Raw genomic sequence first — 18893 nt, 5'->3', positions numbered from 1 at the left:
ATATACATTATAGTTGCTGTTCAAAAAGTATTTTCTTGCTAAGTGGCTATAAAGACAGTTAGTTTAAAACTTCAGGATTCTAAAACTCAGTGAAAATAATTTGGTATATTTTGTCTCTATCTGTAAAATGAGGCAGAATTTTAATAGAAATAAGTTGGTTTAAGTATTAAGCAATTTTCTTCTGAAAATGAGATACTCTCTTTTATGATGGAGACGTCACTGTGGTTGCCGCATTTTCTTTGCTTCCTACTGAAGAAGCTCCCTGTGCACTTACAAAGAGCATAAGCAGTCATGTCAGAGGTCAGCTATTTGAGTCCATTTTCCCACAGCTGCCTGGTGCGAGTGATCTTTTACTGTGTTTTAAAAAAATGGGCAAGGATTAGAGAGGATTAGGAAGAATAGTACCCTCTTGAATATAGGCCCAGGGCTCTAAGGGGAGAAAACCCAACCAGGCAGCAAATGGGCTTTGCTTGACCAGGACACAACCTCTGCTGCATTCCTTTAAGAAACTGAATGGGAAATGTTAAGTCCCCAAACTGGATTAGTAAATAATCTCATAGCTTGTGACATCTGCTAAAGTAAATTGATGAGCAAATTGCATTCTTACACTTTGAGGAGGGGGCCAGCTACATCAAGACTAAGAGTAATTATTCTTTCTTTAAAGTTTCAGCTATATTGAGATATAGGAGTAAGAGTCATTAAAGATAGGCATTAAGCTCAGTAAGTGTTGGAAAACACATTATAAGAAACACAATATAAGAAAATTATTTAGATATATTAATATTATGTATACATATATATTGATTAATAACTTAAGGCTTAAATGTTGAAACAACTGCACTTTTTTGTTTTTAAGATTCTTCCTGCTTGTAGCAGTTTTACAAAGTGAGTTTCACAAATTCAACTATTTAATTTATGTTGTTTTTCTCATTAGTTTGTGTAACAGTCTGAGGAATTTAGATTTTGGAATGTGAGAATATATATTTTGAGACACCTCTGGCATGTTTCTCTTTATTTTATAACAGAAGTTAATGTGGTTTGGACCTTATACACATAACTTAGTATCAAGTTATTTAAAACTAAAGAGGTGATTTCAAACCTGTTTTAGTAGGGGAAGTGTTTGCAGAAAGTATTTAGCTAACTAAAAGAGTTTGTTTTCAGTTGACCACTTTATATAAATAACCACTTTATGTACAAGTGATTAATTTTGTATCTTCATGTAATTAGTGTAATAAGTTTATTAGTGTGATAACTGTGATTATACTGCTTTTGTTATGGATTATAATATTAAGGCAAACGTTTTTTTCAAGAATTTAAGGTGGGATTTAATTTCATCTGTGAATAAGAACTCACAGGCTCTAGCTTCTTTAACAAGCATACTCACTAATCCCTCCAGTGCATCTTGTTCTCTTGGCTCAGTGCCTTTACTCAAGTTGGTCCTGTACTTTGACTATGTCCTGTTCTTCTCTTCATCCCACCCCCAATCCGCCCATCCACATTCCATCCAACGTTATATATTATCAGCTCCAATCCCAAATTCCATCAAGAGGTTTATTTTCAGCCCCTTAAGCAGAATCAATACCTCCTAAACCTAGAATTACCATATGACCCAGCAATTCCACTCCTAGGTGTATACCCAAGAGGGATAAAAACAGATGTTCACATAAAAACTGGTACGTGGATGTTTTGGGGAGTATTATTCAAATAGCCTAAAGGTGAAAGCTGCCAAATGTCCATCAAATGATGAATGGATAAACTAACATATTATATGCATACAATGGAATCTTATTCAATCACAAAAAGGAATGAGGGACTGATACACGCTGTAACATGTATACACCTTGAAAACATTCTGCTAAGTGAAAGAAACCAGTTACAAAAAGACCATATATTATGTGATTTTGTTTGTATAGATTTGCCTATACAATCTATAGAGACAGAAAGGAGATTCATGGTTGCTCAGGGCTTAGTGGGAATGGTGGAGTTGAAGGTGGTAACTAAAGAGTACAAGGGTTTCCTTTTGAGGTGATGGTTGCACATATCTGTGAATATTCTAAATGCCATTGAATTGTGTATTTTAAATGGATGAATTATAAAGTATGTAAATTATATCTCAATAAAGCAGTTATAAAAACTAAATTTAAAAATTAATACCTCCTATCCATATTCCTGTAAACATTGTTTATACCTCTAATAAAACATGTAGCACAGTCTGGTCATAATTAACTTAAGAAATCTGTCTTTCTCATTGCATTAGGAAGTTCCAAAAAATAGAGTGTTTTTTTGTTATTCCCTAACAAGCAAGTGCTTTGCTCTCAGTGAATATAAATTCAATTGAACTTCTTCATAATTAAGTTCCTTCACCTGTAAAATGAGAATGAGAAAAAAATAATTAAATGTTGCCACAAAGTCTTGTGCCCAAACTTAGTTTCTAGTTTTTACACTTAATTAGTATTTGAAAAAAGTAAATATTTGCTCTTCACTTGAAGTAAATATTTCTTCACTTGAAGTTTCCATTTTATATTTAGCAAGGTCACATATAAGCCATTTATCACCTTATTTTTACCTGTAGGAATAATGTCATTGGAATTTGCTTACAAAGCATTTTATACACATTTATCAGTAGGACCTTAATGTCATTTCAACTAGCTTAATAATGGATTGTTTTTTAAGTAAAACTGACTTTATAAAATTAGAATTTACATTTTTGTGGATGTTTGAATTTAACATAATTTTTCTTTTTTCTGTGGTGTGTCTACGTGTGTGTGTGTGTTATTTTTCTAGTACTTACTAGAGATGAAAAGTCTAATTTTACCTCCAGAACACATTCAGAAACGGGGTGATAGTGAAGCAGTTGCCTATGCTTTCTTTCATCTTCAGCACTGGAAGCGAATAGAAGGTGCTCTTAATCTGTTACAGTGTACATGGGAAGGCAGTAAGTATTCTTTTCCATATGCTGAATATTCACTGCATTCACAGGCAGCCTTTTTAAGTGAGATTGTCTGAGTTTCCATAGGATTTGTTGTTCAGATTGAACTCAGTGATATTAATTTGGTTTATTGGTAGAACAGATGTTTAATGTACTTATATTGGTGCCACATTTAGGAATAGCAGAATATGTCTCTAAAAAAGAAAAGAAAATGTTATGTGAAAAACATCTATAAAATGTCTTAAAAATAGCTTTGATAGGTAATTAAGATGAAAATGAGTCTGAATTGAACGTCAACATGTTTTTGTTTTGTTTTTTCCTCAGCTTTTAGAATGATTCCATATCCATTAGAGAAAGGCCATCTATTTCACCCTTATCCCAGCTGCACAGAGACTGCTGATAAGGAGCTATTACCTAGTAAGTAAATATTCTAGTTTTCCTAAACTTAAAAGTAGTTGTGAGGCCTGGCTGGTGTGACTCAGTTGGTTGAGCATCATCCCATGCACTGAAAGGTCACTGGTTCGATTCCTGGTCAGGGCACATACCCAAGTTGTGGGTTCAATCCCCGGTAGGGGTGCATATGGGAGACAACCAAGATTGATGTTTCTCTCCCTCTCCCTTCCTCTCTCTCTAATAAATAAATAAATAAATAAATAGCTTTTTTAAAAAGATTTTTAAAAAGTAGTTGTGAGATTGCTTTTCATAGTATTACCCCATTTTCAAAGTACCTTTGGTTGAACTTCAGGATACTGTTTAAATACTATTTTAGCCATTTCTTGGATGTACTTGGATAATACAATTCATTCCCAAATATTTTTGGAATAGAACCCTGTGTTAGGGGCAGTGAAGGACACAAAGATTAAATATATTAAAAAAGAGAGGGCATGTTATAAACATTTAAGAAAGAAATATCAGTATTTCACAAAATTTTTTTCAGAAAATAAAGGAAAAAAGAACACTTCCCAACTCATTTTGTGATACCAAATCCACAAAAAGACATTATAAGAAAAGAAAACTATAGAACAATATTCTTCATGAATATAGACATAAACATCTTCAACCAAAATTAGCAAATTTAATCCAGTAACATATAAAAAGGATTATACTCCATGACCATGACAGTGGGATTGTCCTCACAAATGCAAGGTTGATTGGCATCTGAAAATTTAATGCACCACATTAATAGAATAAAGAGCAATAGATTTTAAAAAATATTTGACACAAATCCAGCTTTTTAAAAAAATAAAATAAAATTCTGAACAAAGTAGGCATAAAAGGGAACTTTCTTAATCCGTTAAAGAGCATCTACGAAAAACCCACAGCTAACACCATACTTGATGGTGGGAGACTGAATGAATGCTTTCTCTAAGATCAGGAAACAAGGCAAGGTTATGTGCTCTCACCATTCTATTCACCATTGTCCTGGAGGGTCTGGTCAGTGCAAAATCCCTGGTGGGATTTTGATAAGGATTATATTAAACCTATAGATCAATTTGGAGATCTGCAACTTTCCTCCCTAGACTTTATTTCAAGAAAGAAAAAGAAATAAAAGGCATTCATGTTGGAAAGGAAGAAGTGAAACTGTCTTTATTCACAGATGACATGATTTTCCATGTAGGAAATTCTAAGCACTCCATAGAAATACTATTAGAACTAATAAACAAGTTCAGCAAGTTTGCATACAAAATTCAATTACATATTTATATACTAGTAATGAACAGTCCAAAAATAAAATGTCAAATCAATTCTAATCACAGCAGCATAAAAAAGAATAAACAATTTAGGAATAAATTTAACAAAAGATATGTAAGATTTGTACACCAAAAATTACAAAATATTGCTGAGAGAAATTAAAGAATACCTGAATAAATGGAGAGACATTCCATGTTTATGGAATGGAAGACCCAACATTATTTATATGTCAATTCTCTCCAAATTGATCTGTAGATTTAATACGATCCTTATCAAAATCCCAGCAGGGATTTTGCAAAAATTGACAAGCTGATCCCAGCATTTGTAGGGAAAAGTAAAGGACCCAGAATAGGCAAAGCAGTCTTTACAAAGAAAAATGAAGTTGGATTGACTACACTTCCCAATTTTAAAAAGAGCAGTCGAAAAGTTAGGAGAAGAACCTGAACTGTGTAGGGTTATATTGCTGAGAGCATTTCTGTCTCGTTCTTGCTCTCAGGAAGCTGGACTCTCAAAAGAATAGTCTATATTTTTTTGTTTCAGTCCGTATCATCCACTCACTGTTTTTCTCTGTGAACTGATAAATTTCTATTAAACTTTTCTTTTTATGATTTAACCAGTTAAACCTGAAGGTTAGTAAACACTAGTATCATGTTTCCTTATATGATTTAAACCTGTGCCACAGTTTTTACAATTCTGGAGCCATTAGAATTGAAGTCTAAGGAGAAAAATTGCCGTTTCACAAGCCTCAAACTTAATGAGCTGAGAAGTTCAAACAGACAAATGACAATTTAGGAGAGATTGTAGAAGTTGGGTGTGCTGATATTTTTCTTCCAGGGTTTTTTATTTTCCTCCATGCTCTGAGATAGATAAGTTATCTCTTCTTTCTTTGAACTATCAAAGTACTTTGTGTACTTCTTAATCTCCCCCTTCTAGATTTTAAGCTTGGAAGCCAGGATTCTCTTTATTGTCCCTCTATGTATCTCTGTAACAATCACCATAAAATTGATTTTCAAGAAATATTACTTGAATTAGTCATGTTTATTAATTTATTCTTATAAACATGACAAGATCATTATAAGTACTCAATGGAAATGTTAACTATCAGTACCTTTTCTTCCTTAGCCTGCTCTGAATACCTAAGATGCTCACAGGTTAACAGAAAAACTGATAAACAGTGAGTTGAGTGCTGTATGTATGGAATAGATTATTAGGAAGCTGGAATGGGGGATGCCTAGATCTCCAAGGTCAGGGATGATTCCTAAATCTGACTCCGGTGACTTGAGACTTGAATGGTAAATCCATCATATAGCAGGAGGAGCAGGTTTGGGAATAGGAGTCGGGGAGTAAATGAGTTCAGACTTTGAGTATGTTGCACGTATTACATCTCACCTATATAGACATATACATGTTCATTTAAAATGAAATATTTTATTACACAGTCATAATTTTCTAGGCATAAACGAGATCACTAAGGGAAACTAGAGTGAGAAGTAAACTAAGGGTGGAACCCTGAGGGCACAAAAATGTCTCAGGAATGAGTGACTGATAAGGAGTCTGGAAGGCTCAGTGTGAAGGAGTGGTCAGAGAGACAGGACAAGAGCCAGAAGCAGATATCCTAGAAACTAAAAGGAGGAAAATATTTCCAAGTGAGGAGGAGTATCTGAGAGATTAAGTAAGGTACGTAATTACTGAGAAGAATCCATTGACTTTAGCAATTAGCAGGTCATGGGTGAGAAATTTTCTTTCCTAGGATGGTGGTGGTAGTAATTATTACTGTTTTTCCATTTTAACAGGAACAAAGATATTTAAGGCAAAGAAACATATTTTTAATTATGGAGCATCAGTATTTAAGAGTGTATTATATTAAGCTAATACATTTAGCCTAAAATAATATCCCCCAAATCATCACAAAGGTTGCCTGATATAAGGCCAACTTTACATAGTAATTATATGACTAAAACCAGGGTTATTATCATGTATTGTCAGAGCCATAGGCTATAAGAACAGACAGTTCGCTTCTTGGCAGCACTTCATTATTTCTAGGGTGCGACTCATATGCAAATTCCAGGGATATATTATATTGTGTGTTCTTAGAGTATTTTTTTCTGTCTCTGACTGTGGTAGAATGAACACATTTTTAATAATGTAGAGTTCTAATACTCAGGAGTACTTAATATTTTTTGTTTTCAATTCTCCTTCAACCTTGATATGACTTACAGCATTCTGGAATTTGCTATGAGTCTCATAAGTTCAGACTTGAACTATTCCCTTAGTTCACATAGCTCTTTGGTTGTCTTTTATGCCTTCTGATAAATTTTTCTCTACAAGCCAGTGATGAAATTTGAACTTACTTCCAAGGGAGTGTTTCTGTACTAGTCATCCATTATATTGATGTATTAGCTAAACATTGACTGAAATGAATCTATAGAAAGCAATAAAAAAATAAATAATTAGGTCTCTTCTACAGTATAAAAATTTCATATTTTAGGAAGTTATCTTAATAAAGCTATACAGTTTCCTAACTTATAAAGTGGGAAAAATGTCTGTTTCTTAGTAATTTATATTACTTTTACATTAAAAGATATAAAAGTAATATAAATGAAAAGGCAGTTTGTAAACCATAAAATGCTGTACAGTTTAATTAATATTAATTTTGCTGTATCTCAAATGATAGCAATTATAGTAGCCATTGGTATACTTACCAGTTGGTAAGTATTTTTTCCCATCTTTGAGAATACCATGGTTTGGTTCTCGTGGTTTGCTAGAAGAGGTTGGCCTCTCATGGCTGAGGGATGGGGCATAAGGGAATGCTATTTTTTGGGTGCTGAAAGCATAGTGTTGTCCACAGCTTCTAATGTTTATAATTTTTTTAAAAAGTCAGATTTGTTGTGCTTTCACTTCAAACATGACTCAAGGCCCTGCACATTTTTTGGATTTTTTAATGAGTTTGGTTTTGGGTCTATACTTTCTGAATATAGTATAGGACCTAAAAATATCATGTCTACTGAAGGAAACTTAGGTGTAATATGCTCTGTGAATCATTATGTTTAAAAAAGTGAAATTTATAGCTGACCTTGATTCAGCACTGAATTAGTCATCCCTTACTTATGTAGGATATTACATTAGGAATTCCTCGGGTTTGTGTCCAGCTCTGAGCAGTCAACTTCCTGGACTAATGAAGTCGCAGAATACCTTTTAGTTCAACAGACATTTATTTAGCACCTACTGTGTGCCAAGCATTGTCATAGGCTCATCTTAGCATTGTTATACAAGTATTTTCAAATTTTAAATAAAATATAAGTACTTGAATACTATTGGTAATGAAATACCCAATTATTAGAAAAGTAATACCTGAGTAAATGTTTGTATGTGGTAAAATAAGACACAGGATTTCACTTATGTCCAGAATCCTTGGGCTTTGGTATTCTAGTTCAATTTTTATACTGCTCAATAAGATGCCACATCTATATATATAAAAGCCTAATATGCTAAGTGTCCGACCAAGTGGTTGACCGACCGGTAACTATGACATGCACTGACCACCAGGGGGCAGATGCTCCGACCAGCAGGTTAGCTTGCTGCTGGGGTCCAGCCAATGGGGACTGAGCGAGATAGGGCTAGACATGCCCTGGAGCACTCCCCGGCCACCGGCCAGAAGCCAGCCAGGCAGAGGGACCCCACCCGTGCATGAATTCATGCACCGGGCCTCTAGTATAGAATAACTGGGTGAAATAAATAACTGATGATTTTGGAAAATCTCCAACCACATGTCTGTCTCTTGATCTCTATACTCCCCTCTGAGTTCCCAAAGAGCAAGAATTATAATAACTTATTAAGGGCTTACAATGTTCATCATAACAACTCCTTAGCAACTAATAGAGGGTTTAGCAACTTATTCAAGATCACACAGCTAATAAGTGACAAAGCTCTTTTTCAGAACCACCTCAGCATGACTTTACAATTAGTGTTCTTTCCCACGATGCCATCCTATTCCCATTGGCCAGCACAGTCCTCTGGCTATGGGGATACCCTGTGGATACTGGAATAAATAATGGATAACTTTTTCTACCTTGCTTAGCCAGAGACTTCTTGTTCTTTTTTGTTTTTTAATTAATTTTCTTTTTAGTTTTAGAAAATAGATTTTGCTTGAAAATATTAAAACTGGCTTACACTCTAGTCTTAACTAAAATCTACTTCTACCTTTTCTCCCTTGCAGCCTTTCATCAAGTATCTGTTTACCCAAAGAAGGAGCTTCCTTTTTTCATCTATTTCACAGCAGGACTGTGTTCCTCTACAGCAATGATAGCTCTTCTCACACACCAGTTTCCTGAAATCATGGGTGTTTTTGCTAAAGCTGTAAGTATGATCTCAAGGACTTGTGTAGAGCATTTGTAAAACACACAAAAAAACCATCTCTAATGTGTTTGTGCTAAACCAGTTGTATGGTGGATGATACTTGTTATAGTAAATTACAGGAATTGATTTGTAAACTTGCTGCCATAAATATGTCAAACACAAGTTTTCGGTGATTTGAGCTATATTTTTGTTGCTTAAAAGTTTGAAGAAAACAATGGCATAACATTATAAAATTGGTCTTTGTAGATCACATTTGGTAGTAAACATAGCACTTGTTACTAGCTAAAGAATAATCCAGTTCTTTTAAATGTATTTTCTTGGCATTTAAAAAAAAATCCTATTTTATAAACAAGCCATTTGATTTTTCCATTTAAATGAAATTATTAGTTCTAAGTATTTGCTGAACTTTCAATTCAAGAGTGCGACTAAGATGGAGAATAAGTAAGTAATATGGGACAGTTAGGACATTCACACTGGGCACAGATGTGCCTCTTTACTCAGAGGTTCTCCCTGTTATAGTATCTGCATGTTCTTATTGACCTTCCCCGCCCTGGAGTGTAGAACCATGTGTAGACCTTTATTTTTATTTTTACCCTTTGGTTTTGAACTACTTCCCCATTTCCTTATGCAGGTCCAGGAAGTACTTGAGGACTGATTCTACAGAGGGTCTCCCATGGTTATTTACTCTTCTACATAAACTGATAAATTACTATCACTGGCTCAAAGTAAAATTACCAAAGAGAATTCTTGTTAAGTCTCTCAGCCTTTTAAAAAAAAAATATGTCTTTCTTGTACATCTTTGCATTTTTACCAGGTAATAAGAGTTCAAACCTAAAAAGAAAATGACGATTCATTTATTCCCAAATAGAAGAGCACTGAGAACCATAGAAACACTAGCCCTTACTTGGTAATGTGATTTCAGTATTTTTCTCTAAATACCTCCATTCGAACTCCCTGTTTTCTCACAATTTCTTTTCCTGTCTTAAGAATAGTTTGTTCTGTGCCTTAAAGATTAGTTGGTTTTCTTCTGGCACCAGTAGTAAGAGCACTGGTTTCCCTTTTTCCCTGAAGGTCAACTGTATAGTGTGTTAAGTTGCCACTGGCTGTAGGCCTAGGAGTCTGAGACCACACTTGATTTTGGGTCAAACTTAAAGAAGAATGACTTTCTCTGTTGTTCAGGGATTATAGATATTTGGGTTGGAAGCTGACTATCCTCTTTTCTTTTGGTGTAAAGAGGAAGCTTAGTGATTATACCATAACTCTGTTGTATGCAGTGGTGCTGATTGAGTGAGTGCATCTCAAACTGAAATGACCTTACTGTGTAATCTGGCATGGAAAAAATGGCCTAGAAAGGGAATCCCATCCATTTAGCAACTGGAAAAAATATGCAGCTCGCATTTGAGACCATAGGCAAGCAATGGGAGAGCTACTTCAATACTGGGTTTGTCTCGGGGCAGTGGGAAGGAGGTGAACTAGAGCGAGGAGGGAGATGTACAGTCTGGAGTAGAGATGTGGCAGATGTTAGTGGTGTATTTCCATGAGGCACTGGCTAAAATTAATGTGGATTGTACTCATCATCAGTTCTGTCCATTGGTATTAGTAGGTAGTGTCTGCCTTTATTGAGATCACGGATATACCAGAAGAACCTTGAAGATTGCATAGTACAAGCTCCTTAGCACTCTTCTAGCAGAGTCTGAGAATGAATTATTATGATTTTAAAGTGGAAGCTCCTTTTTTAGGCCAAAAGATATTAATTCACAGTGATTCTGGTTGATGAACAACGAATAGGCATTTATTTTCTGTCTTCTGGTATTTGTATAGTTGGTGATATATAGTGTTAAAAATGTGCCCAACAGCAGACTTTTACAACCAATCCCTGTGGTTTTCATATATATGTTTTAAGTTCCTAAAAGCTAAGTATTTACTGAAATTACCTGCAAACCAATATTCAGTATGCAGCAGTTTTAAGGGCAGGTTCCATTTAAGAATGGATGGAAAATGATTGTGGTATGGAAAGTCTCCAGCGTATAGACATAACCTATAAATGACTAAATAGCCAGCCAGCCAGAAAGAGAACAAGAGGCTCACATCCTACATCTTCACCACTTAATAAAGTTTGTTCTATGCACTGGGATCATCACCATTGATGACCCAGGAGCTTGTTAGAATTGCAGAATCTCAAGCACCACTCCAGACCGCCTGAATCAGCATTTTAACAAGGTTCCCAGGCCATCCTATATGCATATTAAAACGAGAAGCCCTGCTCGACTTTACCCCCCAAAAGAGGATTTTAGAACACCTGGTTAGTACCACCTTTTCAAGGTAGAGAAGGGGCAGGATTCCTGAGTGGTTATGAGCAGAGGCTCTGGAACCAGACTGCTTTTCTTTGATTCTAACCCTGACACTTATTGGCTATGCAACGTTGAGTACTTTACTTAACTTTTTCTCCCCCTCACTGTCAAGTGAGAATAGTACTACCTCACAGGGTCTTTTCTGTGTGTGAGGGTTAAATGTGTTTAAAATATGTCAAGTGATTAGAACCTTGTCTGCCCATAGTAAAAACTAGGTGTTAACTGTTGTCGCCACTGTCATTGTCATCATTACCAAAGCGCAGCTATAGCAGGAGACCCTACCCTACCTCTTTGGGAGAGCTATGTACTAATAGTAAACTCAAAATGCATTTCCTACAGTGTAAATCTGTAAACAATATTGTTAGTGCTATACTTCTGGTACCTTTTAAGTATATATGTGGACCACAGAAAGTGGAAAAATGTTTCAACTTCTAGCCATGGCAAACGTCTCATAGAATAGAACCTATTGGTAAGTTTTCAAACTGCCTTTGTTAGGATTTTCAATTAAGTCAGATATAGTAGAAATGAATGAAGACTTTTCTATGAAACATACTGCTTTTCTGTTTAGTAAGGCAAAGCAATTTAAGTAAATTTCCTTAGTTGTCACCATTGTCTCTTCCTCTTCTAATATCTTTTTATATTAGCGTACATGCTAGAGTAAATTCAGTTTGAATTTGTTAAAATGTATTTGTTAACAAAGATTGCTTTTTCTCAAAGCAAGACTAGGGAACAATGATTTTTAATAATCCACACTGCACATCAGATTTTGATAAATGGAAGGGAACCAATGGCATGGTTCGTGAATTTAGTTCCCTTTCTCCTTTGTATGGTAGAATAAAATAATGTGGAATAAGACCTCATTTTCTGTGAGTTAGGACTTTTTTTTCTGATTTATTTTTCCTGGCTGAGATAAAACTTGACATTAGACATACAGCAATGAAAAAATTGCATAAATCCCTGGAGATGTGGAATGTGCTGATATTAGAGCTGATATTCTCCAAGGCCAGAATTCCTGAAAAAGGAAAAATTGCTTTTAAGTGGTAGGTCACTTTCTCACCTGCTTTGAAGCCTGCTGGGTTAAATATGAGAGTTCAAAGTAAGGGTAGCCAGCAAACAAGTGGACTGGAATCTGATTCTGCTTATCTGAAAGGAGCTTCTTTGTGCAAGAGCAGCACTGTCCTCTCCTTAGAGAACCAATCTTCACCTACTCTGGCTCCTTTCATTTCTCTATTGCATCCAAGCTTTCTTCTCAGTAAGCCTTGGGAGGGCGTTATCACAGCAGTGAAAAGATAGTGTTGGTCTTTGGGGATTTCAGTAATAGTGATGAATTCAGGCTTGTGGCATGTGACTTTGGTGCTCTTAATTCAGAAGTGTGTTTGCATATAAAAATCCCTGGTTTAGTTTTAACTAAATAGGGCAGCCTTTGCAATGTTGGCAAAAACAAAACAAAACATAAACGGTGTTATGAGTAAAGACAGGAATCAAGAAAATTCCCAAATAAATTGTTTGTTTCTGCTAAGGGAAAACATTGTTGAAATTTGTTTCACTGAACACTGTGCTGGGGTGGGAATGGACCCTGTCTTCACATATTTCTACTAATCTTTATGTGGGAAAATGTGGTTGGACATGCCAGTGATGAATTTCTGAGCAACTCATAATTGGCTGGCTCCACTGTAACTCGGGCCTAACAATCTACTTGATTAATTCTTTAAGGACTACATTAGCCAAGTTGCATGATTTCCAAAGATATAGAAGGTCAGATGTTACACTAACGAAAGACCTCTCTACAGAATGTCTCACTGGGATTTCTTCAGCCCCTGCCCAAAAATAATTAACATTTTTCTCCCAAAATTACATTTTAAAAGATAATAAGCAGTTATAAATGCCAAAATATCTTTTACTGCATAGTGATCAAAATGTTTGAGGTTTGTTCACTATTCTTATCATTTTTCCAGGACAAAGATTGTCCTCATAACTAGGGAAGTTGATAGAAAATTATAACTATATGTTGATATATACTAGTAGAAAAAAAAATACTATTTTTAAAGGTTCTTAATTTTCCATTGTCATAAGAAGTGACATGAAATATAAAAAAACATTTTTATATTCTCCATCTGCCTTCATTTATTAATATTAAAAACATGATAGTTGTATTTTTCTTTATTAAATACATAGGGCCACATGCAGAAATTAAACTGACAATATGTGAAGATAAGTTTCTTCACTTTGTTTGAAAATTGATTATTTTTCAAAGCTATGAAATTTTTTTAAGTCATAAGAACGGATATAGTTTTTTAAATATTTTGAATTGTTACCAAGCCTATAGTCCTGTAAAATATTGTTCTATAGCCATGCTGTTTCCACAGCAATATATCTGAGGCATTTCCCAAAGACTATCCTGATAATAAAATGAATCTACTGTGTGACAGATCAGAATCTTAATTTTTATTCTATTGTTAGTGCCACTGAAGTCTTTATTTGGGCAGTCTGGCATATTCCACTTTTGATTTTATTTATTAACTGACATATCTGTAGCAAGAGAAAAAATGTTCTCTATTTTCTCTAAGGGTATTATTTCTCATGCTTCTTTCTCATTGTTCTTCAAAAAGAACCAGAGTGAGAAATTAGTGAAATCACTCATGTTCTTCTTCATCCAAATTTTCTAAATATGAACTCTTCTTTTCAAAGGAAAAAAAAAAAAGAATAAAAGATAGGACAATGAACTTTTCAATGCAAGTCTATATCCCTTCCCCAGGGTTTAATTGAGGTTTGAAGTTTGTGGAAAGCACCCTCTTACCTTGTTAACATATGTCCGTTAAGTATGATGTTCACAAAAGCTCTCCCTGAATTTATTTGGCAGTATATTTAATTATCTTTTCCCCTGGAAGTAAAAGTCTCAGTGCCAAAGTGTAGGACATCCTGATGTAACTGCTACTAATACATTTATTGCTTAATCATTAGCAGGTGGGCAAATGGACTGCATAGCCATTTTTATAAGAGCTGTGCTTAGATTCTGATGTAAATCACTCATTCCAAGTCCATGACATTAGTGATATTAGAATCACAGGAAACCTACTGATTTTTGTTTTAGAAAACATCTTTGTTTTTTGGAGACTCGGCATAGTCCTCTAAATGGAGAAAATAATGGGATACAGAAAAAAATAACCTTGAAGGACAGTTTTTAACTTTTTTCCTTGAATGGAATTTAGCTCCTTCCCCAACCAATCAAATTTCTAATGCTCAAAAGAACTACATTAGTATGACTACTTAATGTATTTCAATTCCAAACCAAGAATAATTTGGACTGATGGGGGGAAGAATGTCACATGAAGAAAGGTGTAGAGACTGGATATACAAGGCAAGAAACACTAAGGCTTCCTGATAACCATCACAAGCAAGAAAGAGGAAAGAAAAGATTCTCCAATAGAGCTTTCAGTGAGAGTATGGCCCTGCTGACACCCTAATTTTAGACTTCTAGCCTCCAGAACAGAGGGACAATAAAATTCTGTTATTCTAAAAAAAAAAAAAAAAAAAAAAAAGAATAATTTGGACTTCAGTTAGCTATTATCTTTTTCTTAAAGAGGTATACTTATATTCTCATTTATTCTTACCTGAGCCATTGGAGGACACATTGTGATCTTCCAATGTTATAGGGAAGTCTGAGTCATTAAAGTTAAGCGATTTGCTTGAAATCACACAATAGATAGCCCTTTAGTCATGGTATATATGCTTTGTTTCAATAATATGTCACTTCACAACTTAACAAGTAAAAAAGAATAACTTTTAAACCAAATACAGTAATGGGGATACAGAATGGTGGAGTGGGGATAGCAAAATGGTTTTGCTAGAGAGGTAAGTCTTCCTATTGGAGATTAATGTGGAGAAGAGTTTTAAATGAAGAGGCTGAACTGGGTTGTCAGAAAGTAGAAAGGCACTCAGGGTGCAAAAATGCTCACTGCAAAGGCAGAGACATAAGTAGACAAATAAGCTGCCTACAGAACTCTTCATAGTATAAGCTCATTTGATGAACTCAGATGCTTTAAAGAATGCACATTTGCTATTCTGTCTTTCAAACTGATTCCTTCTCATTTCATTCTTGTTCTTTTTTTTTTTTTTTAATATATTTTATTGATTTTTTACAGAGAGGAAGGGAGAGAGACAGAGAGCCAGAAACATCGATGAGAGAGAAACATTGATCAGCTGCCTCCTGCACATCTCCTACTGGGGATGTGCCCGCAACCCAGGTACATGCCCTTGACCGGAATCGAACCCGGGACCCTTCAGTCCGCAGGCCAACGCTCTATCCACTGAGCCAAACCGGTTTCGGCTCATTCTTGTTCTTGCTAGCAAGCCACTTAAAAAACTGTTTGGTCATTTACGTCACATACACCGAGAATGCCACCCTCCTGTCAAAAATGTACAGTAATGCTAAAGCAGCACTAGGTATCGGTTTGAATGATTCAGAGAGAATTTGATTAACTCTCTGAAATGGTCAAAAAAGTTTTAATATAAAGTAGAAATATATATCACTCTTCTTTCAAAATCAAAGGGTTAGTTTGGGAAGGATCATGGGGGATGTTAACTGAGCAGAATAAACCTTTTGGTTTAAAATATCATAACTTGTAGAGCATCGGCCTGCGGAACCAGGGGTCCCAGGTTCGATTCCGGCCAGGGGCATGTGCCTTGGTTTCGAGCGCGTCCCCACTGGGGGGCGTGCAGGAGGCAGCTGATCGATCTCTCTTGTCGATGTTTCTGGCTCTCTATCCCTCTCCCTTCTTCTCTGTAAAAAATCAATAAAATATATTTTTTAAAAAAAGATAAAATATCATAACTTGGGCTTTTTTTGCTAAATTGGGAATTTTCAGTAGCTAGTAGTTATACCAATAGGTGGTAAACTTGGGTGTGTTCCTTAATGCTGAGAAGGCCTAAATAAAAGATTGGGTGTTAATGGCATTCTATCTGAATTTGAGGGGAAATTAAATTACCTTTCTTAGTTCTGTAATAACATTAAGATTGCCTTAGGTCCATCTTGACAGCCAACTTCAAGAAAATAAATTATTTGGGCTTCAGATGATGCTCAACAAAATTAAGAGAACTGATAGTCAGGGAAATTCAGACCACATAACCACCCTCTGACCTCATCCTATAATTTCAAGCATTCTGGAAACAAAATGTATATGTACTGTTCAAAGTGTAGCAAAGGGCTGTGTTCCCATTGAGCACTCTTGCACATTACCATATGATACACAGAGAAGGAGGCGTTTGGGGAAGAATTTAGGAAGGGAGCATATTCTCACACTCTTTATTAGTGACACTCCAGCTATTGTTTTCATCTACTCATTACGCTGGAGTCCCAGTTTATTTCTGAAGCCAGAGTTCAAGCTTTTACTCCCAGGTAGCAGCAGCTTTACAATTAAATTTTAATCTCTCCGTGTTGGTAGGCTCCTATCTAGAGAATAGCTGCAGCTATTCTTGGCAGGCAAATACACTGCTGTTTTCCCTGCAGTCACAGTGAGATAGAAGAATGTTCTCTGGCTGGGTGTGGATGAAGGCACTTTACTAATCTCACACATAATTCCTCCTGCGTTGCTGGGGTACTCAGAATTGAAACTTCACCCTCTGATAAAATTCAGCTGGATTTTTTATTTACTTGACTCTGATCCTTTTGGGATTTAGCTCTTATGGGAAGTCCAGGGATCTAATTCAACTAAGCCATAACTTTGTAGACTTCTCTTATTAATTTGCTCTTTGTGTACTTTAGCTATTGTACTACCTCCTTTTAAAAAAATAAAAAACTGCATTAGAACATGCAGTTCATCCTGGATACCCTGAAAAAATTCTTCTTTCAGTATTGGCTTATTGAATGGAGGACTCCAATAGAGCTTATTTTAATTTGTTTTTAAAATTTAGTTTTTCAAGAGCCTCAGCATTGAAAAATATGTTAACTGTTGTTTTAGAACATCCTGTAATATGGTAACGATTATTCTGACATTTGAATTCATTATATTTAGATGTTAATACTAATGAATTTGTTTGTTCACTTATTCATTCAATGAACAGATCATTATTGGGCACCTTTGCAAAATACATAATACAATCCTAGTTCACAAGTAACTCATAGTCTAGTGGTAGGCGGTCTGAGGTAGGCAGGAGGTGTATCAGTATAAGACAGAGGCTGCTGCCACAACAATAGATTAGTTCATCTTTGCATATTTATTCATTTGAGTAGAAGTGACCAATGAGTTATTTCCACGTGCCTCACACAAGATTTATTGACCCAAAAAGTCAATTTAGACTCATGAAGACTTTTCCTTTTAGAAGAATTTATTTCAGTCAAATTAGAATTCTTTCAGTCAAATAAGAGGAAATAGAAAGAGGTCTCTTTATTTTTATATATTTTTAAGAGGACTTTCATCTTTACAATGTTTTTTGTAAACTGTGGTATTCATTATATTTATCTAAATTTTCGAATTTATCAAAAATTAAACACTCCACAATTCAAAATTTAAATAAGAAAGGTCTTGCCTCAGATTCACACAGTAGCTGCCATAAGGCAAAAACTTCCATACTCATACATCTTCAACTTTCTCTTTTATATCTTCTCATTGTTAATAATGACAGGTTAATGAGGGCCAAGGGCAATCCTGATTTAGAAAATGAAGCAGTGTGACGAGGTTGTGAGCAGGATGGGCTAGCACAAGTTAAGACTACAATTACGTGGCCTTGAGGAGAGAGAATGGGAAAGAACCACTCAGAATTTCCCAGAGCCCACTGCTAATGTCAAAGATTCGTCCAGTAGTCACCAATTCTGAAAATAGGCACAAATCATGTTAATTTTAAGAAATAAGGAAAGGCTATTGGATTAAGACACTAAAATAAGGCTCCTGTCCCTCTCTTCCAAGCTGAATTTTGCTGGTCAATTCTGCATCCTGACATTTTTCCCTTTTCATAGGGGGAATGTCATAAAAGCACATTTATATTTCTGGGTTGTAAGGAGAATCCCACTCTCCCTTCACCTGTGTCCCATGTACACCAGGCCATGTCTTCTAGTACTAGGTCTCGAGGAAGACTTGAGTAACTCTGGGCCTGAGTTCCTGTGAAGCTACCACCTACTCCCATAGGTCTCGGTTGGACAGAGATCACGAATATAGTCACTTAACGTTTATCTTTCAGATGGCATTGAGAATAACCATATCTCTTGTTTGGCCCCAAGCTCCTTATTGAATTTTTGAAAAATTGCTTTTGAGCAATAACTTTTCCCTGGTTGCTTACTTAACCAGTCATACAAGTTGAGCCTTCTGTCTCTATGCCTATTTTATAATAGCTGCTCGGGGAGAACAGATGAAAAATAATAAGTCAGTTAGATATTTTATGAGTATTGAAATCCCTTCCATTCAGAAATGTAAATAAAATAACCAGCATGAGCAATCAGCTTATGTCAGATTCCATAGGTTTATGTTACATAGGGAAATTATAGTGCAACCTGAAACATGCTTCTTAATGAATTCAGTCGTGTCACAGTTGAATGTAAACCCTTGAGCTTTTCTATTGTGAAGGGTTTCAGA

General features: G+C 35.5%; 1 protein-coding gene across 8 annotated transcripts in view; it reads left to right on the top strand.

The window, feature by feature from the left end:
* Positions 1-18893, top strand: part of ST7L (suppression of tumorigenicity 7 like) — a 136893-nt gene that overhangs the window by 44558 nt on the left and 73442 nt on the right. For 7 of the 8 annotated variants that reach the window (XM_070397362.1, XM_070397365.1, XM_070397368.1 and 4 more), the window contains 3 exons: positions 2785-2935; positions 3254-3346; positions 8838-8977. In XM_070397362.1, the coding sequence (XP_070253463.1) occupies positions 2785-2935; positions 3254-3346; positions 8838-8977 (384 nt within the window). Of the gene's footprint in view, positions 1-2784; positions 2936-3253; positions 3347-8837; positions 8978-9608; positions 13313-18893 lie in introns of those variants that run through there. The other variant, XM_070397363.1, reaches the window with a different exon arrangement.

This window comes from Myotis yumanensis, unplaced genomic scaffold (assembly GCF_028538775.1).
Source record: "Myotis yumanensis isolate MYYU_CA2020_CCGP unplaced genomic scaffold, mMyoYum1.0.hap1 SCAF_17, whole genome shotgun sequence".
Taxonomy (NCBI): domain Eukaryota; kingdom Metazoa; phylum Chordata; class Mammalia; order Chiroptera; family Vespertilionidae; genus Myotis; species Myotis yumanensis.
The sequence above is the reverse complement of the archived record's forward strand: the minus strand, read 5'-3'. Positions and strand labels throughout refer to the sequence as shown.